Genomic DNA, 27,057 nt, shown 5'->3' on the forward strand with positions numbered 1-27,057 from the left:
GCCTATTAACTAAGCTATAAGATAACAGCTTTAAATAAACTTAAGGGTTCTTACACGAGTGCATTTTCAGACCACGCTGCTTCATAGATTTCAATGGCAATTTGAAATCCCATATCGAACAAATCCCCACGATCATCGTTACAGCAACTGCATATGTAACATCAAACCATATTTTTCTTGACTGCAATGTTGTCATTTTAACTGTTCCAATAGGTAGATCCCATTGACCGGCCCCTATTGTGCATCCATATTCTTTAAGATATTGTTAGAGTCATGAAAGTGACTCTATTTTGGTGATAAAAATACCCCATGTGTGATTTAATTGAAGCATATTGAGATAATTAAAGAATTTATGAATTTATTCACGAAAATTGCTTCCTAATATTTTTCTTATGAATTTAACGTGTTTGGAATGATTTTGGAAAGTATATGAGTTGATATTAGATTGTGGTTTATGGATTAAGGGTGATTTTGTCTCATTTATGCTATTTAGGGGGTAAAATGTCATGTTTTAAGGGGCTGATTTTGTCACTTTTCAATTATGCAGGGACCAAAGTGAGATTTTATATTTTGTTCTATAAAAGAAGACAAAAAGTCGCAGATCCAGGAGGCTGTTCACCCAGTTTTCCGGCGACCCTTCGTCTCCCTCCGGCGACGATTCATCTCCCCTTGCACCGATCCATCATCAGCCACCGCAAGCCGCCACCGTGAAACACGCACCCGTCGCGACGCTTCATCTTCCTATCGCGACGTTTCATCTTCCCGGCCAGTTTTGGCCGTTTTCCGATGACGTTACAGCTCCCCAAGGGTAGATCTTCATTCCCCATAGCCGGATCTAGCATTTCCAAGCTTCAGCCGCCGCGAAAACTGCCGGAATCTGCGGTTTTGTCGTCGCGCCTCTTCATCTTCCAGGCCAGATCTTGCTCATTTCCGGTGACTTCTCACTTCCCCAGGACCTGATCTGAACACCCCATCACCAGAGCTTTCCATTGGTACATTCGGATCCCATTTCCGCCACCGTTTTCTGGAGACCCACCGGAAAATTAACGTTTTCCGACGAACCACGGCTGTTCGTATTCCGGGCTGTCCGTGGGTCGTTTTTGCCCCTTCTTCACATCATATCGCTATCGGTTACCTCCTCTTCACCATGATCAGCTCCGTTTCCACTGTTTCAGCCTCCGTCATCACCACCATGAGCGGTTGAGTTCCCAGTTATCTGTTACGGTGTAGACGAGATCGAGATTGACTCCACTGATCTCCTTATCAGCTCTCGACTAGTTGGATGAGCCCAAATGTTGGATATTTGGTTAAGTTTCTTGTATTCAGATTATATTTGTTTTCGTTTTAGTTTGTCTGCGATACTTTAATATTATTCTGATACTAGACGTGTTGAATTGANTAAAAGTCCAAACGAAGTCAAAACCCTACCCGTTTTGCTTGAATTGATATTCTGTGTTTCATTTTGCTTTTTTAATTAAGATTGAATTCTTTGTTTAATTTCATTGTTGTTTTTTTTTTTATTACAATTTGCTCCCACCAATCCAAAGAATTCGATTACTTCAACTTGATAACGTTAGGAAACTTAGTGCTTTGCTAACAGTCCTCGTGGGAACGATATCCTACCCATCATTTTATTACTTGAGCGACTAGTGCACTTGCTAGTTTTGCATGTTGTAAGAAACACGCATCAATAATGGAGTAATGTATTTGGCTAAACATAATAGATGAAGGCATACTATTAATTAAGTAATAGGTAGTAGAAGGAACATCTGCCCAAAACTCTTTAGAGACTTTCAAAAGAAAGAGAAGTGTACGAGTGACCTCTAACAAATGATGCTTTTTTTTGTTCAGCAATTCCATTTTGCTGAGGCGTATACACATAAGACGACTGATGAATAATACCCTTGTTGGACAAAAAGAAGAGAGAGAAGCAGAAAAATATTCTTTGGCATTATCACTTTTAAAAATTTTGATGGATGAAGCAAATTGGTTTTGTATCTCAACATAAAAGGAACATAAAGAATAACTTAGAATTATTTTTCATAAAATATAGCCACATAACACGTGAAAAATCATCCTCAAAAGTAACAAAATATTTATAACCAGATTTAGATATAACAGGACAAGGACCCCAAATGTCAGAATGTATAACATCAAAAGGAGCAATAGCTCTTTTATTTTTTCTAGGACTAAAAGACACTCAATGGTGTTTCCCAAATTGATACGCTTCATAATTAAGCTATGACATTGACTGTAAACTAGGACATAACTTTTTCAGGATTGGAAGAGGAGGATGACCAAAATGACCATGGAAGAGAGAAGAGGACAAATCACTGGTATAGGTAACATGTGGCGCCACTAGAGTAGAGATGTCATTAAGCACGTACAAGCCACCTGAGACATGGCTCCTACTAATAAGCTGCTTTGTCCCAAATCCTGAAAGATACAATGAGTAGGGAAAAAAAATAAACACCATAATTAAACACAATAGTGATTTGACTAACAAATGAAAGATTAAAGGGAAAGAGAGGAAGACATAGACTATAGGAGAGAGACATAGATTTGGTCGGATTAGCAGTACCACAACCCATAATTGGTATAGTAGACCCATTAGCTAACATAACAGAAGACAAATCAGAAGAAGGTGTAAATGTGGGGAGAATACCTGTATCACCTATCGTATGGTGCGTAACACCAGAATCAATGACCCAGTTACAACTAGAAGTAGATACACAAGCTATCGAATTACCTATCTAAGTTAATGTAGTAGTAGTTGATGGAATGGATGACTAGGGGCCAGCAAGTTGAGTGAGATGAGCATACTCATTTGCAGTTATAGTAACCTATGAAGGAGTAGGTAAAATGCCATCTTGAACGGTAATATGAGCATATTTCTGATTGCTCGACATAATTAGAGGCTTTCCATGTTTACTTCTAACAATTCCTTTTGATATGACTTTCAACACCACAATGGAAGCAAGTACGAGGACTATTATCATTACCTCGAGTACCCTCGATATCCTAACTAGCACCTTTGTTGCCTCTACCACTATTAGACTTCATGCTAGCAAGAGCTACATGATTTGGAGAAATTATGCAACTCATCAACTCCCCCAAACTTAATCCTTTGCTCGTCCCTGAGTAAAGAAAATATCAAAAAAAAAAAAAAAAATAAATTAAACTCAACAATCATCAAGGATTCGCAGAATTCCTAAAATCAAGGAAAAGAAAGGAAACATGCTTTAAATAATATTCATGCTACCAAACATACGACCCAACTAATTGTGCAACTCTAATCTTTCCTCAACCCGATCATGCCTCACCAAGACTTTATACTCAAACCTCCTACTTATTTTCTTTTTCCTTTTTTTTTTCAATTGCTTCCTCAGATTGTCACATCACCTTTTTAATGAATGCACACATTTGTGATGAGTGCCCCTCGTTACTCAACAATGTCAAAACATATAAAGTGATTTGCATACTCATACTCATACGACAATATTCACCACCAATTTCCCTCTTTTCACCTTGAGGACAAGGTGGCACTCCTAGGGGAGGGTATTGATGGACCTCTTGTGACCAAATGGTTCGTCAGAACCAAGCACAAGGGAAGAGGCAAGGCTGGACATGTGACAAATTTGCACAACCAACTGGGGACAGATGGCAGCAAGGAAAAAGCAAGGGCTGGCACAATGAAAGGCTGACAAGTGTGAAGAATTGGTTATGAGGCTGGCACAATGGAAAGATGACAAGTGTGAAGAAATTGGTTATGGATCTGTTAGCTGGTTGGCACAATGAGGTAATGACAGGTGTGCTAGTTTGTTACCCAAGGAAGCTGGAAGCAAGTATAAAAGGGAACAGTAGACGTGCTAGAGCATGGAGAATTAGAGAGATGAATTAGAAGGAGCTGACCCTCGAAGACCAGCATTGCTTGAGTCCATTTTCATTTCCGTTTATTTCCAGTTTTAGTATTTGCAATCAAGTGTTGTAAAACACATTTCCATTCGGTTATGTTATTATTATTTCCCTTCTGTTTTGTTACCTTTAATTCCATACTGCTTGTTAATTTCCATTACGTTTTATTCCTTTTTCAACAAGTTATTCCCGTGTTATTTCTAAAGTTATTTGCTGTACACTTATCTATCTTGATTAACACGTGAAAAATACTGTTGTTTGCTGGGTTTTGTTGTCGGGTTCCATTACTATCATTCTCAATCATCCCCATCACCATCTTCATCCCCATCAAATTTGAACAGATAAGAGTGTTTACTGAACTTTCTGCATACCGTAACCAATATAGAGCATTTGGGCAGCTGGATGAACTTTTGCACGATTCTGCTCCAACAAAAAGTTTAATACTCGCTAAAGTTTTATCACGTAAACTTCAATTTCGCTTTTGGACCGGAAATTGAGGAAGCTCATTCAAACATTCACTATAATTTTCGGCCTTCATTAGTAACTGCATGACTAAGGACATTGTACATTCAGTCGGCTTCACATTTCTCTCCACCATCTTATGAAGGAGTTCAACAACTTTTGGTATCTCATTATTCTTGAGGAAACCAGACATAAGCGTAGTAAATGTGACTACATTTGGAGCACAACCTTTTTCCTCCATATATGACAACAACTCATTTGCTATTTCTAGTTGTCCATTTTTACACAGCCCATTGATCAAAATGCTATATGTCATAACATCTGGCACCAGGTTTCCATGAAGATAAAACTTCTAAAATAGGTCTTAGGCAGTTTCGAATCTCCCTGTTTTACATAATCCATCAATGCGAGAACTCAAACCTCCAATGCTAACTGCAAACTTATTAATTACTAGAGTATTAAACATTTCCAATGCTTCCAAAACACATCCATTCTTCCAAAGTCCATTAATGAAAATGCTATATGTCCAAAAATTAGGAAAACCATCATTAAGCCGCATCTCACCAACTAAATTATGTGCATCTTTCACCTTAGCTATAAGAAAAAAGCCAGTTAACAAGGTGTTATATGTAATCATATCAGGCCTAATTCCTTTTGAAATCATCTCTCGATAAAGACTGAGAGCTTCATTGACTTCTTTATTCTTGCAATACCAATTGATTAAAGTACTGTAGGAAAAAACATTAGGCCTACACCCCTTTCTACCTATAGAATCAAACAACTCCTATGCATCACCAATTCTATAGGCCAACCAATAATCGTTCATTAAAATGTTGTAGGTATAAATGTCAGGAACCACACCCCTCTGAATCATATGTTCCAAAAATAATTGTCTAGCCTTCTCAACCAATCCAGCCTTACAAAGACCATCAATTATAGTAGTATAAACAACAACATCTAGCCTACAAAAAACAACAGATTCTTTATTCCCATTAACCATCTCTTCAAGCAACTTAATGGCAACACTTATCTTCCCTATTTTACACAATCCACCAATCAAAGTGTTGCAAGTGATCACATTAGCCCTACCACCAATAGCAATCATTTTCTTAAACAATTCCATTGATTCCATAATCTTTCTCTTTGCACACAGACCTTTAATCAAACAAGTAAATGTCATGGTATTTGGGCTAAAACCCGACTTCAAAATCGCCCCAAAAACCGCATAACCATCATAAACCGTTTCAATATTATAGAGGCTATTCATCGAAATATTTAAAGACACAAAATCTGGAGACAACCCAATTGAATTCAACAACTTATATAGCGAAATCACTTCATAATAATGCTTCTTCTTAGCTAGTGCACTAAACAAAGTAGTGAATGATGAAATTGGAGAAAGGGGTTTCGAATTAATCATGTAATAAAAAAAGTACAATGCTTCATTTAGAGTAAAGCTACCTGATCGACAATTTTCTTCGAGGAATTTAGCAAGTGAGGATCGTTCAAGGGGTTTTTTGGAAGAATACGAAACTTCATTTTTGGAGCTTGAAGATGTGAGGTTGTGTAAGTGAGCTAACAAAAATAAAACATTAACTTTCGAAGATGGGTTTTGAGAGATCGAAGACGAACGAAATGGGGATCTGAATCTCAAACCCATGTATGAATTGAAGAGCATTTTTATGGGTCCTTTTTTCCGAAGTAAGGTCATTGCAAAAGGCAAATGCATTAAAGAGAAATGTTTTGACAAATTTCACAAACAACCTTTGAGGTTTTCAAAATTGCAAACTTATGTCAAGTATCGATGTTTCCTATTCAAACCACTTTTATGATTTCAAAAACTGAAGGTTAAAAATGTAAATCCATGTTCAGGTGTTTTTCGGTTTGAGGTGGTTTTCTACTAAATCCAAAATAATCCAGTTGATCAAAAATCAATTTATATAAGTATTCAATTTTAACTTTTTTTCAATAAAATTATAAGATTTAAATAAATCATGCTATTGAACTTTGTATTTAATTTACAATTATATATAATTTTTTTTTTTCTATTTGTTCTTCAAACTTTCGAATATACCAAAATCGATATTATTTACTTAAGTATGAAACATTTCCACTTCTTCCCAAACACATCCATTCTTGCAAAGTCCATCAATGAAAATGCAAGTTAACAAATTGTCATTTATAATCACATTAGGCCTAATTCCTTCTAAAATCTTCTCTTGATAAAGATTAAGAACTTTGTTGACTTCTTTATTCTTGCAATACTATCTGATTAAAGTATTATAGCAAACAACATTAGGTCTATATCCCTTTCTAGTTAAAACTTCGTCATTTATAAGATCAGTTTTTATGTTGTTTATTAGAGACTATTATTAGAGGTGTGCCACGAGGCAATGAAGTTGAATTTGAAGTTCATTAGAGACTATACTTCCAATAATAGATGGAATCAATTAGAAGAGAGAAAAAATCTATAGCTATAAGTAGGGCTGCAAAAGAACCGAACAGTTTGCGAACAACTCGATATTCATTCGATAACTATTCGACATTGTTTGCGAACAGGTCGGTGTTTGTTCAATAATATGTTCGATCGAGTTCAAACATGGGCTGTTCGTTCAATTTTGTTCGCGAACATTATACGTTCAACTTATCCAGCCGTTCGCAAACAATCAGTTGAACCATGTTTCCTGATGCTACCATGTTTCGGTCATCAAATGAATATTATATGCAGATTGGAATGAGAAATGAAAATTCACCAGATTGCTTCCTTATTTATTGATACATCAGAGGGACATCTATTAACCTCAACTCCCATCTGTTACAACGAGGCCGAAACTGAGATCATGACGGACTTGAGAGAAGTAGGAATGCACTGTGCTGGTTGCTTATTACAACTCATCTCTTGAGACTTCTTCCTTTGTGTGATGAACATAAGATCCATAAGCTTTAATTATGGATTCGTAAATGTCAATCTCTTTCAGGTTTTTAGCTTGGTTTAGAAACTGCAACAAGGTGAAAATCAAGCCGTCGGATCACAAGCATTTGGCATGCATATTGGGCTTAAGATTTATCACACCCAAAAAATAGGTTTGTTTGCTATGTCATGTTTAGCAACTGTCATGTTTAGCAACACGTAAAGCTAGTCAAGAAGAAAAGAAAAGAGAGAGATTGAATTTGCAAACGCCGCAGAGCAAAAAATGCCCCAAGGCACACCATCACAATCAAGCAAGGACGCGATTGGTAGAATTTACATTCTATGGTAGTAAAGTATTACTTGAATTTAGTTTGTCCAATATTATGGCAGAAAGAGACATACTATTAATAATCCATATCAGTGTCTGACAAAACTCAAGCAGGGGATCCCAATTCCAAACAAGGTTTTTCATTTTCATGAATAAAACCCATAGACAGACACATAGAAACTATAAAATCAACTAAATGTTAAAACTCAAAACAATGGATAGACATTCACCTCATTATGGTCATGAAGCAGAACCAGGGTGAAATTGTTGATAAAGTTTTAGGTTGAATTGATGACATTTTCAAAACCAAAAGATGGTCACTGCAAAAAAAGTCAAACACACGGGGTTAAAGGTGTATATCTTAAACCAGCGGCTGCTCACTAAAAAAAGACCAAACATACAGGGGTTATGGTCTCATTTCCAAACCAACGGACACTCACAAAAATAACCAAACACATCGGGCTTTAAAAAAAACCCCTTCTCATTAGGCAATGGATTTAAGAATTATATATATACATACCCACTATGAGTTTTCTGTTGAACATAAATGGATAGTTCAGTTGTTCCAAGTTTCAACTATAATCAGCAAAAGGAAAAGAAAATATCAGTTCTTTAACTGGGAAATGCCATGAAAGCCATTTCAAAGCTGAAATGCATAAGAACTTCACTTTCAAGATGTTATACTTCCACGCCAAATGATTCTTCTAGTAAAGTGTTCAACCCATCAGCTTTGATTGATGATTTCACCAGATTCTGCTACCAAAGAGACCTCCCAAGAGCCATCAAAGCTATGGATGCCATGCAAATCCACGACCTTCATGCTGATTCCATCACCTACTCTAAGCTCATCAAGTGTTGTTTGCCCGTGGTGCTGTTCGAGAAGGCAAACTCGTTCACAACCACGTCTTCTCAAAAGGGTATGAACCCAAAATGTTTTTAATCAACATTTTGATTAATATGTACGTGAAGTTTAATCTCTTGGAGGACGCTAAAACATTGTTTGATAAAATGCCTGAGAGAACCGTTGTTTCTTGGACAACAATGATATGGGCTTCTTGTAATGCTAAGATAATAGACAAGGTGTTTGAGTTCTTTATTTTGATGCTCAGAGAAGGTGTTAGACCAAATATGTACACCTACTCTTCCATTTTGAGATCTTGTGTTTGTTTACTCAATCTTAGTCAGCTTCATTGCGGAATAATTAAAGTTGGTTTGGATTCTGATGTCTTTGTTAGGAGCGCTTTGATTGATGTTTATGCCAAATGGGGTGAGTTGAAGAATGCACTGTGTTTTTAATGAGATGGTGACCGGAGATTTGGTTGTTTGGAACTTAATCACTGGAGGGTTTGTTGAGAATAGTGATGGAGATAAGGCTTTGAATCTTTTCAAGAGAAGGAAGAGGGCCGGTTTTGTGGCGGATCAGGCCACGCTAACGAGTGTTTTGAGGGTGTGTACTGGATTAGCGCTATTAGAATTGGGGACACAAGTCCATGTTCATGTATTGAAGTATGGCCAAGGTTTGATACTTAACAATGTGCTTTTGGATATGTATTGCAAGTGTGGTAGCTTGGAAGATGCAAAGTCTGTTTTTGATAGGATGGTAGAGAGGGATGTGATTTCTTGGAGCACCATGATTGTAGGGTTGGCACAGAGCGGATATAGCTGAAAGGCGTTGAAATTGTTTGAGTTGATGAAAGCCTCAGGGTTAGAACCAAATTATATTACAATTCTTGGTGTTCTATTTGCTTGTAGCTGTGCAGGGCTTGTAATAGATGGGTTGTATTACTTCCAATCTATGAAAAAGCTTTATAGGAGTGAACCAGAAATAAGCATTATGGTTGTGTAATTGATCTTCTTGGAAGGGCTGGGAAGATGGATCAAGCAGCTAAGTTAATACATGAGATGGAATATGAACCAGATGCTATGACATGGAGAGCTTTGCTGGGTGCATGCAGGTAATACCTTATGTTTTTTATAAGAAAGAGAAGTTTGTCAATTACTGTGCTATTCCAGTTAACATGTAACCCCAGGAACAAACCTCACTTCTTAAGGAACATTTCTTTGAACTCATTATTTGACTTCGGCTTCTCATCTTCCACTTCCCCAGCTTTTGGATTTTTCAAGGGGACACAAAGTGGTCTGACGTTTCTTGGCATTGCAAATGTGTTCCTCCCGTTTAGCTGAATGTTATCACTACGTTTATTAGCAGCACAGTGTGGTGCTCTAGACCCCCTGAAAGTCTGAATACTACTTTGCACTGCCATTTAAGCCAAAGAAGTAAGAAAATAAAAGGTAGAAGTGGGAAACATAAACATGCAAACTTCTATAGACTGCATTGCACACAAACAAACACACACAAGTAATAACAAAGATAAAACATAATTTCACTTAGCCTACCATGTTCTCCAAAGGCCACATGACCAATAGAATCCTTTCTCTTTTGCTTCGAATTTGATCTTGCAATGCTTATCTTCTTCCTAAGAAACATTTTTTGTTCTTTCCGATAGCTGCAGCAAGGTGTGCATCATCGGCAAAATCCACATATGCCAAGCCCTTCAAAAATCGATTAGAGGATATTATAAATTAGTATGCAACGGTCCCATACAGATGCTCTATAGTTTAAAGGTAAGCTGGAATATGGGTAAATCTGCATGGGACTATGGTTGAGTCTCCTGAGGATATCACTTGCCATCAAAATGAAAAAATATGCTCTAAGACAGTTAGACTCTTTATACTTAGAAAATTAAGCAATTTTACCATAATTATGGAATTCAATACTTAGAAAATTAAGCAATTTTACCATAATTATGGAATTCAACCCTTCTGCAGGTTTTTTTGAGACTGCGTAATCGTTTTTGGAAAGGACATTCATCTTAAAACCAAAAGCATAAGAACTAAATGATTGATTGACAGCATGAAAGGAAGAAATCAAATTGAAGTTTCAATGAGCATCCTTGAGAAATTTGATCAAAGAGAATACACTACATTTATCAGTTTCAATCTCCCTGAAGCGTCAGCCATGCAGATCTCCCAGTCTCACTAAAATTAGTTTCTTAGGGCTAATTTCTGTGGTACAGTCCACATTATGCATAAATATGTTGAAGTTTAAAGGTCAGGCAATGGTAAATAAGGATTTGACTATAAGACTGATGGAAGGTCCAGTGGATAGCTTCCCATTTTTCATTTGAAGCATAAAGCACAAAGACATTGACAAATAATAAATGAGAGAAACAGAGTCATACCCTTGACTTTCTAGTGAACTTGTCCTGCAAAATTCGAACAGATTCAACCCTACCAACATCACTAAAGAATTTTTTCAAAGCTTCAGAAGTTGCCTTAAAAAAATTTAAAACCATCAGAATTATCTCTCTATATTTGCCTATCCAACATTAAAAAGGAATAAAAAGAAATCTCTCTCTGAAGTGCGAGAGAATCTCTACTTGCCCTGAAGTTAAGGTTTGATAAAAATGCAGTACACTTGTCAGTGTATCCTTTGGCTCTCTCTCAATGGTGGAGTCTTTGATGTGCTGGTCATTTGGATGCTCTTCAAACTTGGGTTTTGCTTCTACTTCGTTTTCTTCTACTAAGTTCTGTGCGCATCCCTTTTCTTTCCCATGCACTTTGTTTGGGTTTTGGGCAGTATTTTTATGCTGCTTAGTTGGAGATTGTTCATCAGTCATGTTCAAATCTGTTTTTCTCTTTCCATTAACACTTCTCTTATACGAATTTTCTTTCTGATCTATTGGTTCAGGAACAAATTTGGCTTCCTGCTATAACCTAAATAATTGCAGCTCTTCCAAGCGAGGTATAACCTAAGAAATGGAACAAAGACAAGCATCTTTATGCATTGAGTTAAAATAGCAAGGATTGCATACATTCAATAAATACTAAGCATATGTATCATAATTCAGTGACATCTTTAACAATGTTACATAACAACTTGACTTAAAAGCTTAAATTGATAGTTAAGCATCCAACAACCATACTTAAAATTTAACACAATCTCGTGCGCTAAATACCCACAATCACAGCCATAAATATAACATAAATACAAATACAAATTTATAATCTAAATAAGAGCCTATTGATATAAATTTTAAATCGTGTTTTATTTTCGTAAACAAGGACTATAAGGAATTTTATGAAAATACGTTTTTATTAAAATAAGTTGAAATGTTTTCAAAACAATGTTTTTGCATATAATCCTAAAAATTAGTGTAAAAACAAGAAAAATATCATTTCTTAGTCTTTATATAGTTTTCAACTTCAAAAACAATTTTTGAATACCAAATATATTTTCAAATATTTAAATTATTGAGATAAAACTTTTAAAATTTTTAATTGTAACTTAGTTTTTCAAAATTATTTTTGAATCACAAACTAAATTGGCCCAAATCTCATAGAGAGATTTAAATACAAGACTGTGTGGACCACCTTGCTACAATACTCTATTAAGTTATCACTTAAACTAAAAATTTAAAAAGATAGGCAATGATCCACCAGTAGTATTTAAGCTCTGACAAGAGAGAAGTAAAGAGTTCATAATATGTTCAGAGGCACATAAACACAACTCATTTACAAGCACATGATTTGAGGTCATCAAAGACAACTGCTAATGTGGCACATTTTAGTCAAACACATATGGTTACTAGATAAGGTGGACATTGCAACCAGCTAAAATATCATTAGTTAAACACTTCAATTGTTTTTTAATAAATCTATGCATACTAATTCTCAATAGCAATGCAAATACATCATACACATTAGACTGAAGAAAGAAATACATGATTAATTGGCACCTAAACAAATAATTTAAAACTGCAACAGGAATGTGTACCTTTTGTGCAGCGTGGTCAAAATCTTCAAGTGTCCTGTATTCCCTCTCAAAACACAACCAGTTGTGGCATATGTCCTGTATAACTCTGTTTTTGAAGAAAAGAATATATCAACAAACCCAAAAGGTAGTACATAACAATTGAAGAAAGTCACCCTGGAGTTGTGGACCCAAAACAATATTTTCAATATTATAAAATCAAGAAGCAAGAATTGTCAGTAACTTTATATGATGTAGTGAGATCATCAATGAGATCATATAATATGAATGGGAGCGGGAGCGGGAGCGAGAGTAGAGAGTTGGGAAACAATCAGATTAAACATAGTACGGCCAATCAAGATAAGATGAAAATAACAAGGTTAACTTTATCAAACTAAACCCTAAATTGATCATAGAAAAGAGAGAGCTTAGATGACTTTATGATAGGTCATATAAATTATTTACATCAATAAGTTTTATTTAACCTATAGCATATTTTGACATGAAACTCGGAAAGTAAAGCTTGAATTAAGAAACTTTTCTTCAAACATATTGGAAAAAATAAGCCAAGTGGAAAAAGATATCAGCCTATTGTGTTCCAAAAACTATTCTGCAACCTATGGTTTAAATGTGATTGCTTCATATATGCCACAATTCATCAGAGTATCAGCAACTCTAAAGTTTGAAGTTAAAAAAAATAAACATCCTGGATTTTCAACTAGCATGATCCCCAGAGATACTGTCACATATCATTTACGAATGATTTGAAAAAATTATTCAAAATGACATATTAAACCATTGTGATTCAGGTGCCTGAGCAACAGGTTGACCTATTGCAAGGCTACTCTCTAAAAATATTCTCAGCTGCAGAGCATGATTCTATGTTAAGAGTTCAAAAGATCTCCATAAATTGCCCTCCTTGATAAACAACATTTTAACAACCTTGACTTAAGCCATTTGATTGGTTTCAACTTCCATCAGCAACGAAAAGAGAATAAAGATAGAAATGTTTGCATTGCAAATGACAAATATCAATTGATTAAATAAAGCTGCATCGTATACTACTAAAAGCAACAATTTTCCCAAAAAAAAAAAATGAGAAGGAAGGAGGAAAAAACCAGTTTAAAAACTTCAATCAATCCTTGTCCATAACTCATCATAGAATAATTGCAGCAGTACTGTAACAGAGATAATACTCTGCAACCTTTCCCACTTAAATCTTTTACTGTATCATCTCCATAGAGGGACCTAGCTTCATTACATGTCCCGATTCATTTCCTAGCTATAATCTTGTCCGGCTTCCAACATTGACGTGCTACATAGACAAAAAGCAGTTATACGAAAAAAATAGAATGATCATAAATCAATCATATTGAACATATACAGGATAAGAAAGAGAAAAAGATGAATGGCAAAACCAGGCTCTCCCAAAAGCCCGAGCTGTAGCTTGATCATTTTCCCAATTTAGCTCCAAATGAGCCCAATAACGTACAAATGCAGCAAACCATCTGTATTCTCTCTTTGAGATAGTAGTCAACGCCCATGAAAGGAGAAACTTCACAGTTAAGATTCAATCAGTATATAAATACATCCAATCATCAGGCCTACAAATTTCGATGGTACACTAAAGAACACATTAAGGCTCTTTGTTTAAAACACAATATTGAAAACAGCCATTACTACAACAACAATGTACCAGTTGAATATGACATGCACATTTTTATTCACGATCCCATAAAGATATCTTCCATGCATGCAACTCCATTGCTGATGAGAATTTTTTAGTAAAGGACCCATTCCATGACAAACCAATTAACAAAGGTAACAATCTAGCAATTAGCAAAACCATCTTGGAGTACGAAAGTTATGCACCGTAACTTCTACATAAGTGGTCATAATGGTACTATAACAGCACACTAATGAAGTAATTAAAAGACTTTTCTTCGATTCCAAGGTAGAAGCCCTGATACACATTTCATAAGAGATCTATGCCTGACCCAAGAAGTAGACTAGCTACAAGGTCCACACATTTTCTTCATCTAAAATTCACCATGAATAGAGCATCTGCAAATGTCTTGTAGAAGTCTTCAGTTCTTGACATCGAGTAAACAATTTTACAAGGAAAATGACCAGTATCCATATGCGAACCTGAAACATTTCCCTTATCAATGAAAATTCAAGTGCATCCTCTTCTCTCCAGGCAAAAGGTTCTTCGTCTTAACCATCCACTCGAGTGAGGAATAATTTAGGGTACTGAAAAAAGAGATCCAATTACAAAGATCTTTATGCATAAAACGTAGTTGAACAAATAACAGTTTATAAGAGAGTAATGTCAGCCTGCAAATTAGAGAAAAGATGTCTTTACCTTCCTTATGGTTGAAAATTGCATAGAAGGGACTTCCTACAAGACCTAGAATGTGTAAAATCTTTTAAATTAAATGTAAACCCTATATTTGTAAAAGGAGCAGAGTGAAATTCCACCAAAGTTTGTGAAACTTCATTGCTCTTAGCTACTTATAACAACCTCCTCATAATTCGCAACCGATGAGGGTAACAACGACCTAGTTAGATATCTCTTTCTCAGGTGCACGGCAAATTCAAACACAGAAGATCGAACCCAAAGCATCACCAACCCAAGGACACATTTTTCCTAGCCCTGGAGTGAACATCCCACACAATATGTCCTACTAAAGGAAGAAGGATGATAATTGCTGAATATACATACGTGGACATAAAGTTGAAAAGAGAAAATATGAGTGAAACCTTCAAGGTTTTATCCAATGCGAGTATAACCAAGCCAGAGATCACTTGATACAGGAAAACTCGGTATAGCATGTCATAGAGAATTGAACACGGGACTGTGGATGGATCTCCAAACTGTTCAAATTCCAAGTAGATCTACAAAATTCAATAAAAATGCCATTAACACTTAACGAAGGAAAAAAAAAAAAAAAAAGTAACCTATTGCCACTTGCAAGTTCTATAAACCCCTTACCCTCCATAAAAGAAGAAGAAGAAGAGAAATCGAAGTATTGACATAAACTGATAGTCTTAGTGAGAAGCAAGAAAACCATAAGAAAAAATTGAAATTGATGAATTTCAACACGCAACTTTGTTGATAACAACTTGACCTAAAAGCTTACTTGAAAAGGTAAGGCACAACAATGATATTCGGCCTGTGAACAGGCAACTTCCACAGTAGATACTAACCAGCCCAATTCAGACAAAAGACCAACCCAATATAGGAGTAATGGTACAGTGTGAGGCTCAAATCATACCTGCATACACTTTAATCATAGCCAAGTTACCATTTAACACCTAAATTCTTAAGGTATCACATAAGAACCAGCATTATCATTGTTTTTGTCTAAAACATATCTGTAGTACATATGCCTTACCGTGAGATTTTTGAAATTTTTCGGAGTCCAGATATATCCGTATCCTTGCAATCTGTTCTTCAAAATCAGCTCGAGCATTATACATCTCTCTAATGCCTTTTGGTATGCTGAGGCATCAGTAGGAAAGATCCCATCTAAATCACCTGATTCAAATCTAAGCAGTCCCCAGTTCCACCACCTCCCAAGACTGTAGTCACAAGATTGACAACTTAAGCAGCAAGGACAGACAGATGTGAAATATACTTCAGATGTGTATTGAACCTTTTTTGCGCTTTTTCCTGCAAAAGAGCAAATAATTTCCAAATGTAAATTTTAAAACAGATACTTTTTCTTGGTACATACCTTCATAGGGAATGAAAGAACAAATATTATGAACTATATATAGTAGTGACAAAAAGAAATTTTTTATTTTTAAAATAAACAGCGGCACGCAACTTGACCATGGTTCGAGAATTAAAAGGAAGACCCACAAAAGCTATATTAACCAATAAACCAAACCTAGGGGATGGAATAAGACTTTAATAATCAAGTAAATTGATTAATAGAATGCATCCCCTTCAGGCACATTTTCTAAAATAGTTTCTATATATATGTTTATAATTCTCACCTTAATACTGATCTCATCTATGGATGGAGAAATTCCCTGTATGCTCCCAATTATTTACTGCCTGTCAGCACATGCAAACCAGCAGCATGTTATAGCATGCTCCAAGAGATTTTGCCTTCGCAATACATCAAGTGAATTTCACATACATGTGGATCATATCTTGCATATCTTCTCAGCATCAAACCAGTAGTAGCAAACTGCATGTAGAACAATTCTAGTCATGTCAATTTTACAGAATTCCTTAGACAAAAGAACTCCAAGAACGAAAAAATATATGCTTTTATCCCCTGATTCCAATATAGTCAAAATCTGACTGAAAGTACAAGAACTTATTTTCCACAAAAAGTAGGGAACAAGAAGACAACTGCCAAAGTGTATTGCCATCAAAAAATAATTAACTACATTAAAGACACCTGCTAGTTCTAGTCTTATCAGATTTGACACTAAAAAAGAAATATATTGAGGATCGAACATGTGAACACTAAAATAAATACAAGATTTAGAGCCTGGATATTTAGATATCAATGATGAAGTTATTAGTGCAACATACCATCCGCTAGTAAATTGATTAGCTTGAAGATGAACTTGAGGCGGCTACCATTATTGGTGCGTAGCTGAAGTAAGAACCATTCCACAATTCCTCATATACAACTTTTCCTTACTGAATTTACACCAAAAATAATCCTCAAACCCTTACACTCTACTACATGTGCAAATCCAACACACCTGGCAATCTGCAACCTCCATACATGTACTTACAACAGAGGATTACGTATCATCTGTTTTGATCAGGAAGCTCTCATTCTCAATCATCCCCATCACCATCCCTCTCAAATTCGAACAGATAAAGTGTTTATTGAACCTTCTACTTACCGTAACAATATGAGCATTGGCAGCTGGATGAACTTTTTGCGATTCTGCTCCAAAAAAATTTTATACTCGCTACAGTTTTATCACGTAAACTTCAATTTCGCTTTTGGACTGGAAATTGAGGGACTCTTCAAACATTCCTATAATTTTCGCCTTCATTAGTAACTGCATGACTAAGGACATTTGTCATTCAGTCGGCTTCAATTTTCTCCCCATCTTATAAGGATAACACTTTTGATGTATCTCATTATTCTTGAGGAAACCAACATAAGCGTAGTAATTGTGACTACATTGGAGCACAACCTTTTCCTCCATTATACAACAACTCATTTGCCATTTCGTTGTCCATTTTTACACAGCCCATTGATCAAATGCTATATGTTCAACGTCTGGCACCAGGTTTCCATGAAGACAAATTTCTAAATAGCTATAATAAAAAGCCATTAACAAGGGCTATATTAATCACATCAGGTCCCTAATTCCTTTTGAAATCATCCTCAATAAAGACAGGAAGCTTCATTGCTTCTTTATTCTTGCAATACCAATGTGATTAAATATTGTAGAGAACATTAGGCATACCCCTTTCTTTTATAGAATCAAACAACTCCTTGCATCACCATCTATTGCAAGCAACACAACCGTTTATATAAATGTTGTAGTAATAATGTAGAACACACCCTCTGAATCATATGTCCCAATAGTTGTCTAGCCTTCTCAACCAATCCAGCCTTACAAAGACCACAATATGAGTTATAAAACAAATTAGCCTACAAAAACAACATTCTTATTCCCTTAACAATCTCTTCAGAAATTAATGGCAACACTATCTTCCCTTTTTACACATCCACCAATCAAGTGTTGCAAGTGATCACATTAGCCTACACAACCAGCAATCATTTTCTTAAACAATTCCATTGTTCCAAATCTTCTCTCTCACAACACCTTTAATCAAACGTAAATGTCAGTATTTGGGCTAACCCAACTTCAAAATGCCCCAAAACACAACCGCATAACCATCAAAACCTTTTTCATATTAAGAGCAATTCATCAAAAAATAAAGAAAAAATCTGGAGACAACCCAGGATTCAACACTTATATAGCGAAATCACTTCATAATAATGCTTCTTCTTAGCTGTGCCACAACAAAGTGAATGATGAAATTGGAGAAAGGGTTTCGAATTAATCATGTATAAAAAAAGTCAATGCTTTAGAGTAAACGCTACCGATCGACAATTTTTCTTCGAGGATATTTAGCAAGTGAGGATCGTTCAAGGGTTTTTGTAAAGAATAACAACTCATTTTTGGAGCTTGAAGATGTGAGGTTGTGTAGTAGCTAACAAAAATAAAACATTAACTTTCGAAGATGGTTTTTGAGAGATCGAAGACGAACGAAATGGATCTGAATCTCAAACCCATGTATATTGAAGGTTTTTTGTGGGTCTTTTTTCCGAAGTAGGTCATTGCAAAAGGCAAATGCATTAAAGAGAAATGTTTTGACAAATTTCACAAACACCTTAGGTTTTCAAAATTGCAAACTTATGTCAATGATTTTCCTATTCAAACCACTTTATGATTTACAATTGAAGGTTAAAAAGTAAATCACGTTCAGGTGTTTTTCGTTTTGAGGTGGTTTCCTACTAAATCCAAAATATCCAGTTATCAAAAACCAATTTATATAAGTATTCAATTTTACCTTTTTTAATAATAAATTATAAGTTTAAATAAATCATGCTATTGAACTTTGTATTTAATTTACAATATTATAAATTTTTTTTTTTTCTATTTTGTTCTCAAACTTTAAATATACCAAAATCGATATTATTTACTAAAGTAGTGAACATTTCCACTTCTTCAAACACATCCATTCTTGCAAAGTCCATCAATGAATGCAAGTTAACAAATTGTCATTTTAATCACATTAGGCCTAATTCCTTCTAAAATCTTCTCTTGATAAAATTAAAACTTGTTGACTTCTTTATTCTTGCAATACATCTAGTTAAAGTATTAGCCAAACATTAGGTCTATCCCTTCTAGTTAAAACTTTTTCATTTATAAGATCAGTTTTTATGTTGTTTATTAGAGACTATTATTAAGGTGGCCACGAGGCAAGAAGTCGATTTGAAGTTCATAGAGACTATACTTCCAATTAGATGAATCAATTAGAAGAGAAAAAAATTATAGCTTAAGTAGGGCTGCAAAGAACCAAACAGTTGCAACACTCGATGTTCGTTCAATAACCTGTTCGCACTTGTTTGCAAACACTTTGATGTTCATCGATATATGTTCGTCGAGTTGAACATGGGCTTTCATTCGATTGTTCCGAACATTATATTCAACTATCCCTCGTTCGAACATGTTGAACCATGTTCCTGATGCTACCATGTTTGTCATCAATGAATATTATTGCAGATTGGAATGAAAATGAAACATTCAGAGCCAAAATTCACCATTATGCATTGACTCTCTATCAATTGCTTCTTATTTATTGATACATCAGAGGGACATCTATCCTCAACTCCCATCTGTTACACAAGGCCGAAACTGAGATCATGAACGACTTGAGAGAATTAGGAATGCACTGTGCTGGTTGCTTTTACAACTCATCTCTTGGGACTTCTTCCTTTGTGTGATGAACTAAGATCCATAAGCTTTATTATGGATTCTAAATGTCAATCTCTTTCAGGTTTTTAGCTTGGTTTAGAAACTCAACAAGGTGAAAATCAAGCCGTCGATCACAAGCATTTGGCATGCATATTGGCTTAAGATTTATCACACCCAAAAAATAGGTTTTTGGCTATGTCATGTTTAGCACACGTAAAGCTAGTCAAGAAGAAAAAAAAGAGAGAGATTGAATTTGCAAACCCGAAGAGCAAAATGCCCCAAGGCACACCATCACAATCAAGCAAGGACGATTGGTAGAATTTACATTCTATGGTAGTAAAGTATTCTTGAATTTAGTTTTTCCAATATTATGGCAAAGAGACATACTATTAATCATATCAGTGTCAACAAAACTCAAGCAGGGGATCCCAATTCCAAACAAGGTTTTTCATTTTCATGAATAAAACCCATAGACAACACATAGAAACTATAAATCAACTGAATGTTAAAACCAAACAATGGATAGACATCACCTCATTATGGTCATGAAGCAAACCGGGGTGAAATTGTTGATAAAGTTGTTTGATTGATGACATTTTCAAACCAAAGAGTGGTCGCTACAAAAAAAGTCAAACACGGGGTTAAGGTGATATCTTAAACCACGGCTGCTCACTAAAAAAAGACCAAACATACGGGGTTATGGTCTCATTTCCAAACCAAGGACACTCACAAAAATAACCAACACATGGGGCTTTAAAAAAAACCCTTCTCATTAGGCAATGGATTTAGAATTATATATACATACCCACTTTGAGTTTTCTGGAGAAATTTAGTTGCCGGCCATCCGAAGTTTCGATTTAAGAAATGGCCTTGAAAATGTTTTTTCATTTTTTTTTTTTTTTATTTAGAGAAGAACCGTGGCATAGTTAGGATTAATTAAACACGTAAAATGGGTTAAAATGAAAAGATTAAAACATATTGTCCAATCTAAAATGAAAGTTTTTAAAATTGAAAATTTCTCAAACCAAGCCCCACCTATTCACCTTGCTTAATCAAAATCATTAGGGCAAAAAGCGATTTCTGGAACAAAGGGAGACTGTGATTTTTTCCAATCGAACCTGCAAATTTGCACCCTAAAATCAATTTCTTGAACCCTAAACCGAATACAGTTGCTTTCGATTGATTTCTTGAACCCTAAATCGTTTCTTGAACCCTAAACGGAATCTGTGCATTTCTGGTGATAAGTCCACATTTTCAATCGAAATTGCAAACTTTGACACCAAATTCAATCCAAACCATGGCTGACACTCACAATGAGGAGAAACCCAACGCCACTTTGAATCCTAGATTCGGTGGCGCAAGCAGTTCAATGGCTACGCCGGTGATCATCCGATTAGTGAAGGTGGTCCACATGCAAGGAGACGCCGCGGCACAAGATCAGAGGGAGAATCGGCAAACTTTCTAAAGACGAGAGTCAGGTAAGATTCAGCCAGGAGGAGTCTATGAGGATTTAGGCGACGGAGGACCGCGAAGAGGGTACGTTGTTTTGGGAATATTGCTTGACTGCGCTTAAGCGATCATTTGTATTGCTTAAGCGATTATCTTTTTACTCATGATCGCACTCATGATCACTTAAGCGATTGATTCAGTTTACTCTTGGTCACTTAAGCGATTTCAGATCGCTTAAGGGATCTTGTCGAGGCAGAATACTACGATATAATACGCTCTTTTTGTATCGCTTAAGAGTTCTTCCAGTTTACTCTTGGTCGCTAAGTGTTTTCAGATCGCTTAAGCGATCTTGCACGAGGCAGAGTCAAGATCTCTTAGGCGATCCGAAATTGCTTAAGCGACTACAGTGGTAATTTTTTGTTGCTGATATTTTGTTTATTAGTTGTTTTGGTTTATTTTTGTTGTTGACATTTTGTTTATATCGATTGTGCAATGTGTGGACCGTAAACTGTTGAAGTATGATTGGAGCTTATAGGTGAAAGTACCCTACTTCCCTGCAAGGGTGACGGTGAGGTCGAGTTGGGATGTTTTTGACAGAATAAATGACATTTTAGCTGAATGAGGCATGGTGAAAGAGATTTTCATCGGACTTTTGTTTCGGTCAGTTTTAATAATCGAACAAATTGGAAAATACATTTTGGGGGGCAGAGTGCATTACATGTTGCTACACTCAGTAAATGCAAAAAAAAAAAAAAAAAAAAAAAAAGAATGTGGTTCATGGTGGACGAAAGCCACTACGGTTTGAGATGATGGAGTATGCTTTGGTGACGGGCTTAGGATCGGGGAAGTGCCAGATAAGGCGGAGCGACGCATAAGAACGTTACGGGAGCCTAAGGTTTCGTAAGAGGGTTTGTGCAGGGGCAAAGTCTATTACAGGACCTTTTTAGAGGAGGCTAGACCAGTCCTGGTTTAATGAGGGAGAGAGATAAAATGTGCTTGCTATTGTTTTTACATTCTATCTTATTGGTTTGTGACTCAACAAAAGCTGTTGAGAAAGATTGGTTGTTGTTTGCAAGCGACTTGTAGTTCTTTAATTCTTTTCCGTGGGGACGATATCATTTGCGAACCATCAACACTGAAAAAATCAGACTGGCGTTAAAGCATGCCCAATGGGTTGGGAAGGATAAACCAAGCACGAATAATTTGTTCGGCTTCCCATGGGCAATGCAGGTAAATATTAATAGCTTTCTATTATTTTTTTTCTAATATATGTGTTTGAATTATGATGGACTGTTTTTTTACAATGTAGGCTTGGATGTACGAGGCCCATCGGGAGGAGCAACAGTTTGGATGTGCAACAGCAATTTCCTAGGATTTTGCAGTGCATGTCGGGAGGTGTAACCATTCGGATTACAACCAAATAGAGATTGAGATTCAAGCGGCTGGGGTAAGATTAAGGATTTAGCTTTTGAATATGCAGTTGCTTTAGAATGTTGCTTCAATCTGATTGATTCTGTTTTCTTATTGTAGGGAGTCATCCGTCCCTTTTCTCACACTACTGGGATGAAGCGAAAGAGAACTAGTCACATCTTTCAAAGCACTGGAGATGGAAGGGATGAACGGATAGACCCCTGATGTAAGACCTAAGAGGGGTCACGCATTGATGGCAATTGCAGGCCCATTGCTTGACAACATGGTTGATGCCAAGGATTATGAAGCTCTAATGGGCGGAGGGCTCGAGATGAGATAGAAAGAGAGGAAAGAGTTTCGTATACCTCAGCAAACCGGTACAACAAGTACCGCTTTGCCGAGACATCGGTGTTGTAGAATGAGGTTGTTGACCTCATAAATGGCCTGTTTGAGAGTTTTACAACACCGTTTATGCAAGGTTTGATAAGTGGAAGAGTGCATGAAAAGGGTGGAGGAAAGGGATAAGCTGGCAAGAAGTTGTACAGTGGAGGAGGAAGTTGGTCAATAGAGAGGAAGTTGGTGGAGAATTAAGGCAGTTGAAGTGCAACTAGCTTGAAAGACAGAGCCAAAGACAAGTTTGTGAATCGCCTTACATGGTAGTGACACGGTAAGAAGAAGAAAATTAGAAAAAAATGGGGAAGAACCAACAATGGCGGAGGTTGAGGAGGTTGGTGGAGGAAGTGGGGTGGTGATAATGGAAGGGTGAGTGGGAGGCAAAGAAGCGGGGATGTAAAAATGGAGGAAGTGGGAGGAAGTGGGCAACAAAATTGGACTCAATGTCGATTTGTACAGGCCAATAGAGAAAAGAAAAAACTCTTCTATGCCTATTACAATGGATGGAGTAGATGCCCATATAGTGTAAAACAGGGATTATCCCCGGAATGGTTTGAGTTTGACATGGGCACGTGGCTTGAGGACTCGGTGAGTTATTTTCGCTTAATTTTCCTTATTTTTTCCTTGTTTTCCATACTTATATTGTTGTTTTTATTTGATGCAGCACATCAATGAGATATTGGCACTGATAGGCTACGACAGACTATGGATGGTGATCTATTGTTCCTGTACGCCCCGCTTGAGGTACTTGTTATTGTTTCCTCTTTGCCCTTAATCGAGTTGGTTTTGTTTATTATATTTGTTTGAGTGTTTGTTGAATGTTTGCCCTGAAAATTGATGAAACAAAGAAGTTCAGTCTGCCTGTTCTTCGCCGGGCGAAGAAGAAGCTTCGCCGCGGCGAAGATGTGTTGAAACCAAGGGAACTCCCTGGAAAGTTTCGCCGCGGCGACAGAGGTTTCTTCGCCGCGGCGACGGGCCGAATAAAGGTTGATTGAGTTTTAGATATTTTCTTCCTTAAGACAATTTGACCTTCTCTCCCCTAATTAGCAGGAAAAGTGGGGAGTTATTGAAGGATATTTCATGAGAATAGTTGAGATAGGGGTGAGTTTGTAATGAATCAAAGGATATGGATGAATTCCCAAAGTAGAACAAGGCAAAATGGGAATGAGTGTGTTAATATTTCATTAAAAGGAATTAGAATCAAAGAAACCCCTCATTTCTTCTTCTCAAATGTGCTCTTCATTCTTCTCCTCTCAACTTCTCTTTTCTTTTGATCAAGGTTTTCCAAGGGATTTTTGAAGATTTTGGGGTAGAAAAGCAACCTAAGGCTTCCTAAGGTGGATTTCTTCTTAAGTTGTGTGTTTGGGAGTTTTAACCCATATTGAAGTTTGAGGGTTTTCATTCTTTTGGTTAAGATTGAGGAAGTTCAAGCTAAACAGTGAAGGAAAGTTTGTGAAGCTCTCCTTAACAAGGTAAGTAACCCAACCAAGTTGAGATTTATGAATTTTCTTGATTAGGGTTTTGATAGAAATGATGTATGTATGTGATGTGCATGTAATATAGCATGTATGAAGGATAAAAATAGAGATTTCTATGCTTTGTGATTGTTTATACCTTGCAAATTTGAGGAATGAGTTGTTGGTTTTGGCAAGGTAGTTGAGATGGAATTTAAGGGGTATTATGTATTCCCTTTTTGGAAGTGTTTTCTATAGGCGTTTTGTGACTTTGTGAAGGGGTTTTTCCCCATTTTGGATGGTTAAAAAGTTTTGAATCATGGCTATGATAGAGTTTTGTAGTGCACATGAGTTTGTTTGATGAATGCCTAATAGAGGTTTGAGTGGTGGAATGAACTTAATTCTTGCAACATTGCATGTGGCATCTCATATTGCTTGTAAGATGAACCTCCATAGCACAGTGTGTACATGGAAAAGTGATCTAGAAAGTATAAGAAATGGTTTATGACAATTACCCTATGAGTAGAGAGCTTAGTGGTAAAATTACTCTAAGAGTAAGAGCATTGAAAAATGCTACAATAGAATATTAAAAGTAGTATAGTTGGGATGATGCTTTGTGATCATCACCCAACCGTTATGGGAATCGGATTGATGCTTGGTGATCATCATCCGAATAGCCCTTAGAGTGATGGGTCGTGCTTTGTGACGTCACCCGATGAGTAGTAGAATGGTAGTATGTTTGGACCGCTACCCGTCAGTGATAGATAAGTAGGTTGATGCTTTGTGATCTCATCCAACACTTGTAAAACGTTTGATGCTTTGTGACCATCCCCCGATAGTGACTAGAGATGGGTAAATGCTTGGTGATCGTTACCCAAAAATTCTGAAAACGGGTAGGCTCTAGGTGATCTCCACCCGATAGTTAAGTAATCGAGTTGGTGCTTTGTGATCCTCACTCGTTAGTCCTAAGAACGGGTTGGTACTGTGTGTAATTCCACCCGATAGCCATAGAGAGTGAGATGTGCTGTGTGACGCCATCCGGCGTACCTCCGGTAGATGAGGCCATGATGTTATTAGAACAGAAATAGAATCAGAGATAGCATAAGAAAGAATTAAGAGTTATTCATGGGACGGACAGACAGATAGAGAGTTTTACTTACTGAGCATTATTTTGCTCACCCCGTTATTTTCCTTTTGGATGCAGGTTCTAGGTGATGTTGCGGTCGGGAGGGGCGTCGGCAAGCAATGAGGAATAGCTACACTGTTTCCCTGTTTGTCTTTTAAAATACTTTTTGTAAACATACTCCTTATGTATAAAAAACCATGAGTTGTAATGAAAAGAAAAATTTGGGCCCAACTTTCTATTGTTATTATGCATGCATTGTACGTTTTCAGTAGGTGTTACATATCCCAACTGTGCCATCACCGATGTGGCGTTTGGCCAACGCTTGTTTTGGCATATCGACTTTAGTTAAAAATGTCATTGCTAGTGGTTAGCAAAGGACCAAGCAAAAATTTGGCCCTAGTATAGTTAGACTGCATCCTATTGATTTTCATTTTGATGACAGAATTATGCAATATATGTGGGGGGGATCGGCCCAAATATGGCCACGGTTGGGCTTTTGTTAAAAAAGTGTACTACATCATCCTCATCAACAGATGCATTGGATAGTAGTCGTTGCACACTAGAGGAGGGGTTGCTAAAGATCCTTGATTGCAACCTAACTATTTGTCAAGACAAGCTGTTGGAGGTCGATTTGAGCCACTATCCAGTTGTTCCCGCCGCTTTTGCGAGACAGTGTGTTTTGGGCACTTGGGTGATCAAGTACTAACCAAAAAGTGCCAATTAAGCGCTCTACCTGGCCCAATAAATGAGTCAGGTAAATTTTGTATAAAACTAACTTACATAATACAATTGTTCTATAAGTTTATTTTAATGCTAATGTCTTCTTCCTATTGTAGTGCTGAATGTGGGGCATATGCCCTGAAATTTATTAGTTCGACATGACCACACCCCAATAGATGGGTTGAATGACGAAACAATGAAGACTGTCGGAGGTTGGTTTTGTCGACTGCTTCCATGGGTAGATGGATCCGTTTGTGAGTGAGCAGAACCCAATTAAGGTATAAAGTTGGACTTTGAATTTTGTAGTTTATTGATGTTGATACTTGGGTTATGGGTCTGTGCTGTAGTTCATGCTTATATGGAGCTTTACCGAAAGACACAGACTGAGTGAACTTCTCACCTCCCCACTCTGTAATTTTTTTACATGTTTTTTATTTATTTACAAAATTGATGTGTCTACAGCGCGTGTGCCGGATAATTTGTAGGTTCTTGGCAAACAATGAGAGGAAACTTCTCAAAGGCTGGTTGGCAGGAGGAGGCATCTGCATATGGGATTGTGCAAGGTGTTTATTGACATTAAACACTCTTGCCATCAAAAAG

At 36.6% G+C, this 27,057-nt stretch overlaps 1 protein-coding gene and 1 pseudogene across 1 annotated transcript; one reads left to right on the forward strand and one right to left on the reverse strand.

Annotated features, from left to right (window-relative positions):
* Positions 1-4,741: 4,741 nt before the first annotated feature.
* LOC116133078 (pentatricopeptide repeat-containing protein At1g62590-like) lies at positions 4,742-5,500 on the reverse strand. The gene is made up of 2 exons (XM_031418749.1): positions 5,239-5,500; positions 4,742-5,142 (listed from the first exon to the last, which is right to left on the reverse strand). The coding sequence occupies exons 1-2, from the start codon at positions 5,498-5,500 to the stop codon at positions 4,742-4,744; spliced, it is 663 nt and encodes a 220-aa protein (XP_031274609.1).
* A 2,744-nt stretch (positions 5,501-8,244) lies between these two features.
* LOC116133088 lies at positions 8,245-9,575 on the forward strand (annotated as a pseudogene).
* The last annotated feature ends 17,482 nt before the right edge of the window (positions 9,576-27,057 follow it).

This window comes from Pistacia vera, unplaced genomic scaffold (assembly GCF_008641045.1).
Source record: "Pistacia vera cultivar Batoury unplaced genomic scaffold, PisVer_v2 Contig1077, whole genome shotgun sequence".
NCBI lineage: Eukaryota > Viridiplantae > Streptophyta > Magnoliopsida > Sapindales > Anacardiaceae > Pistacia > Pistacia vera.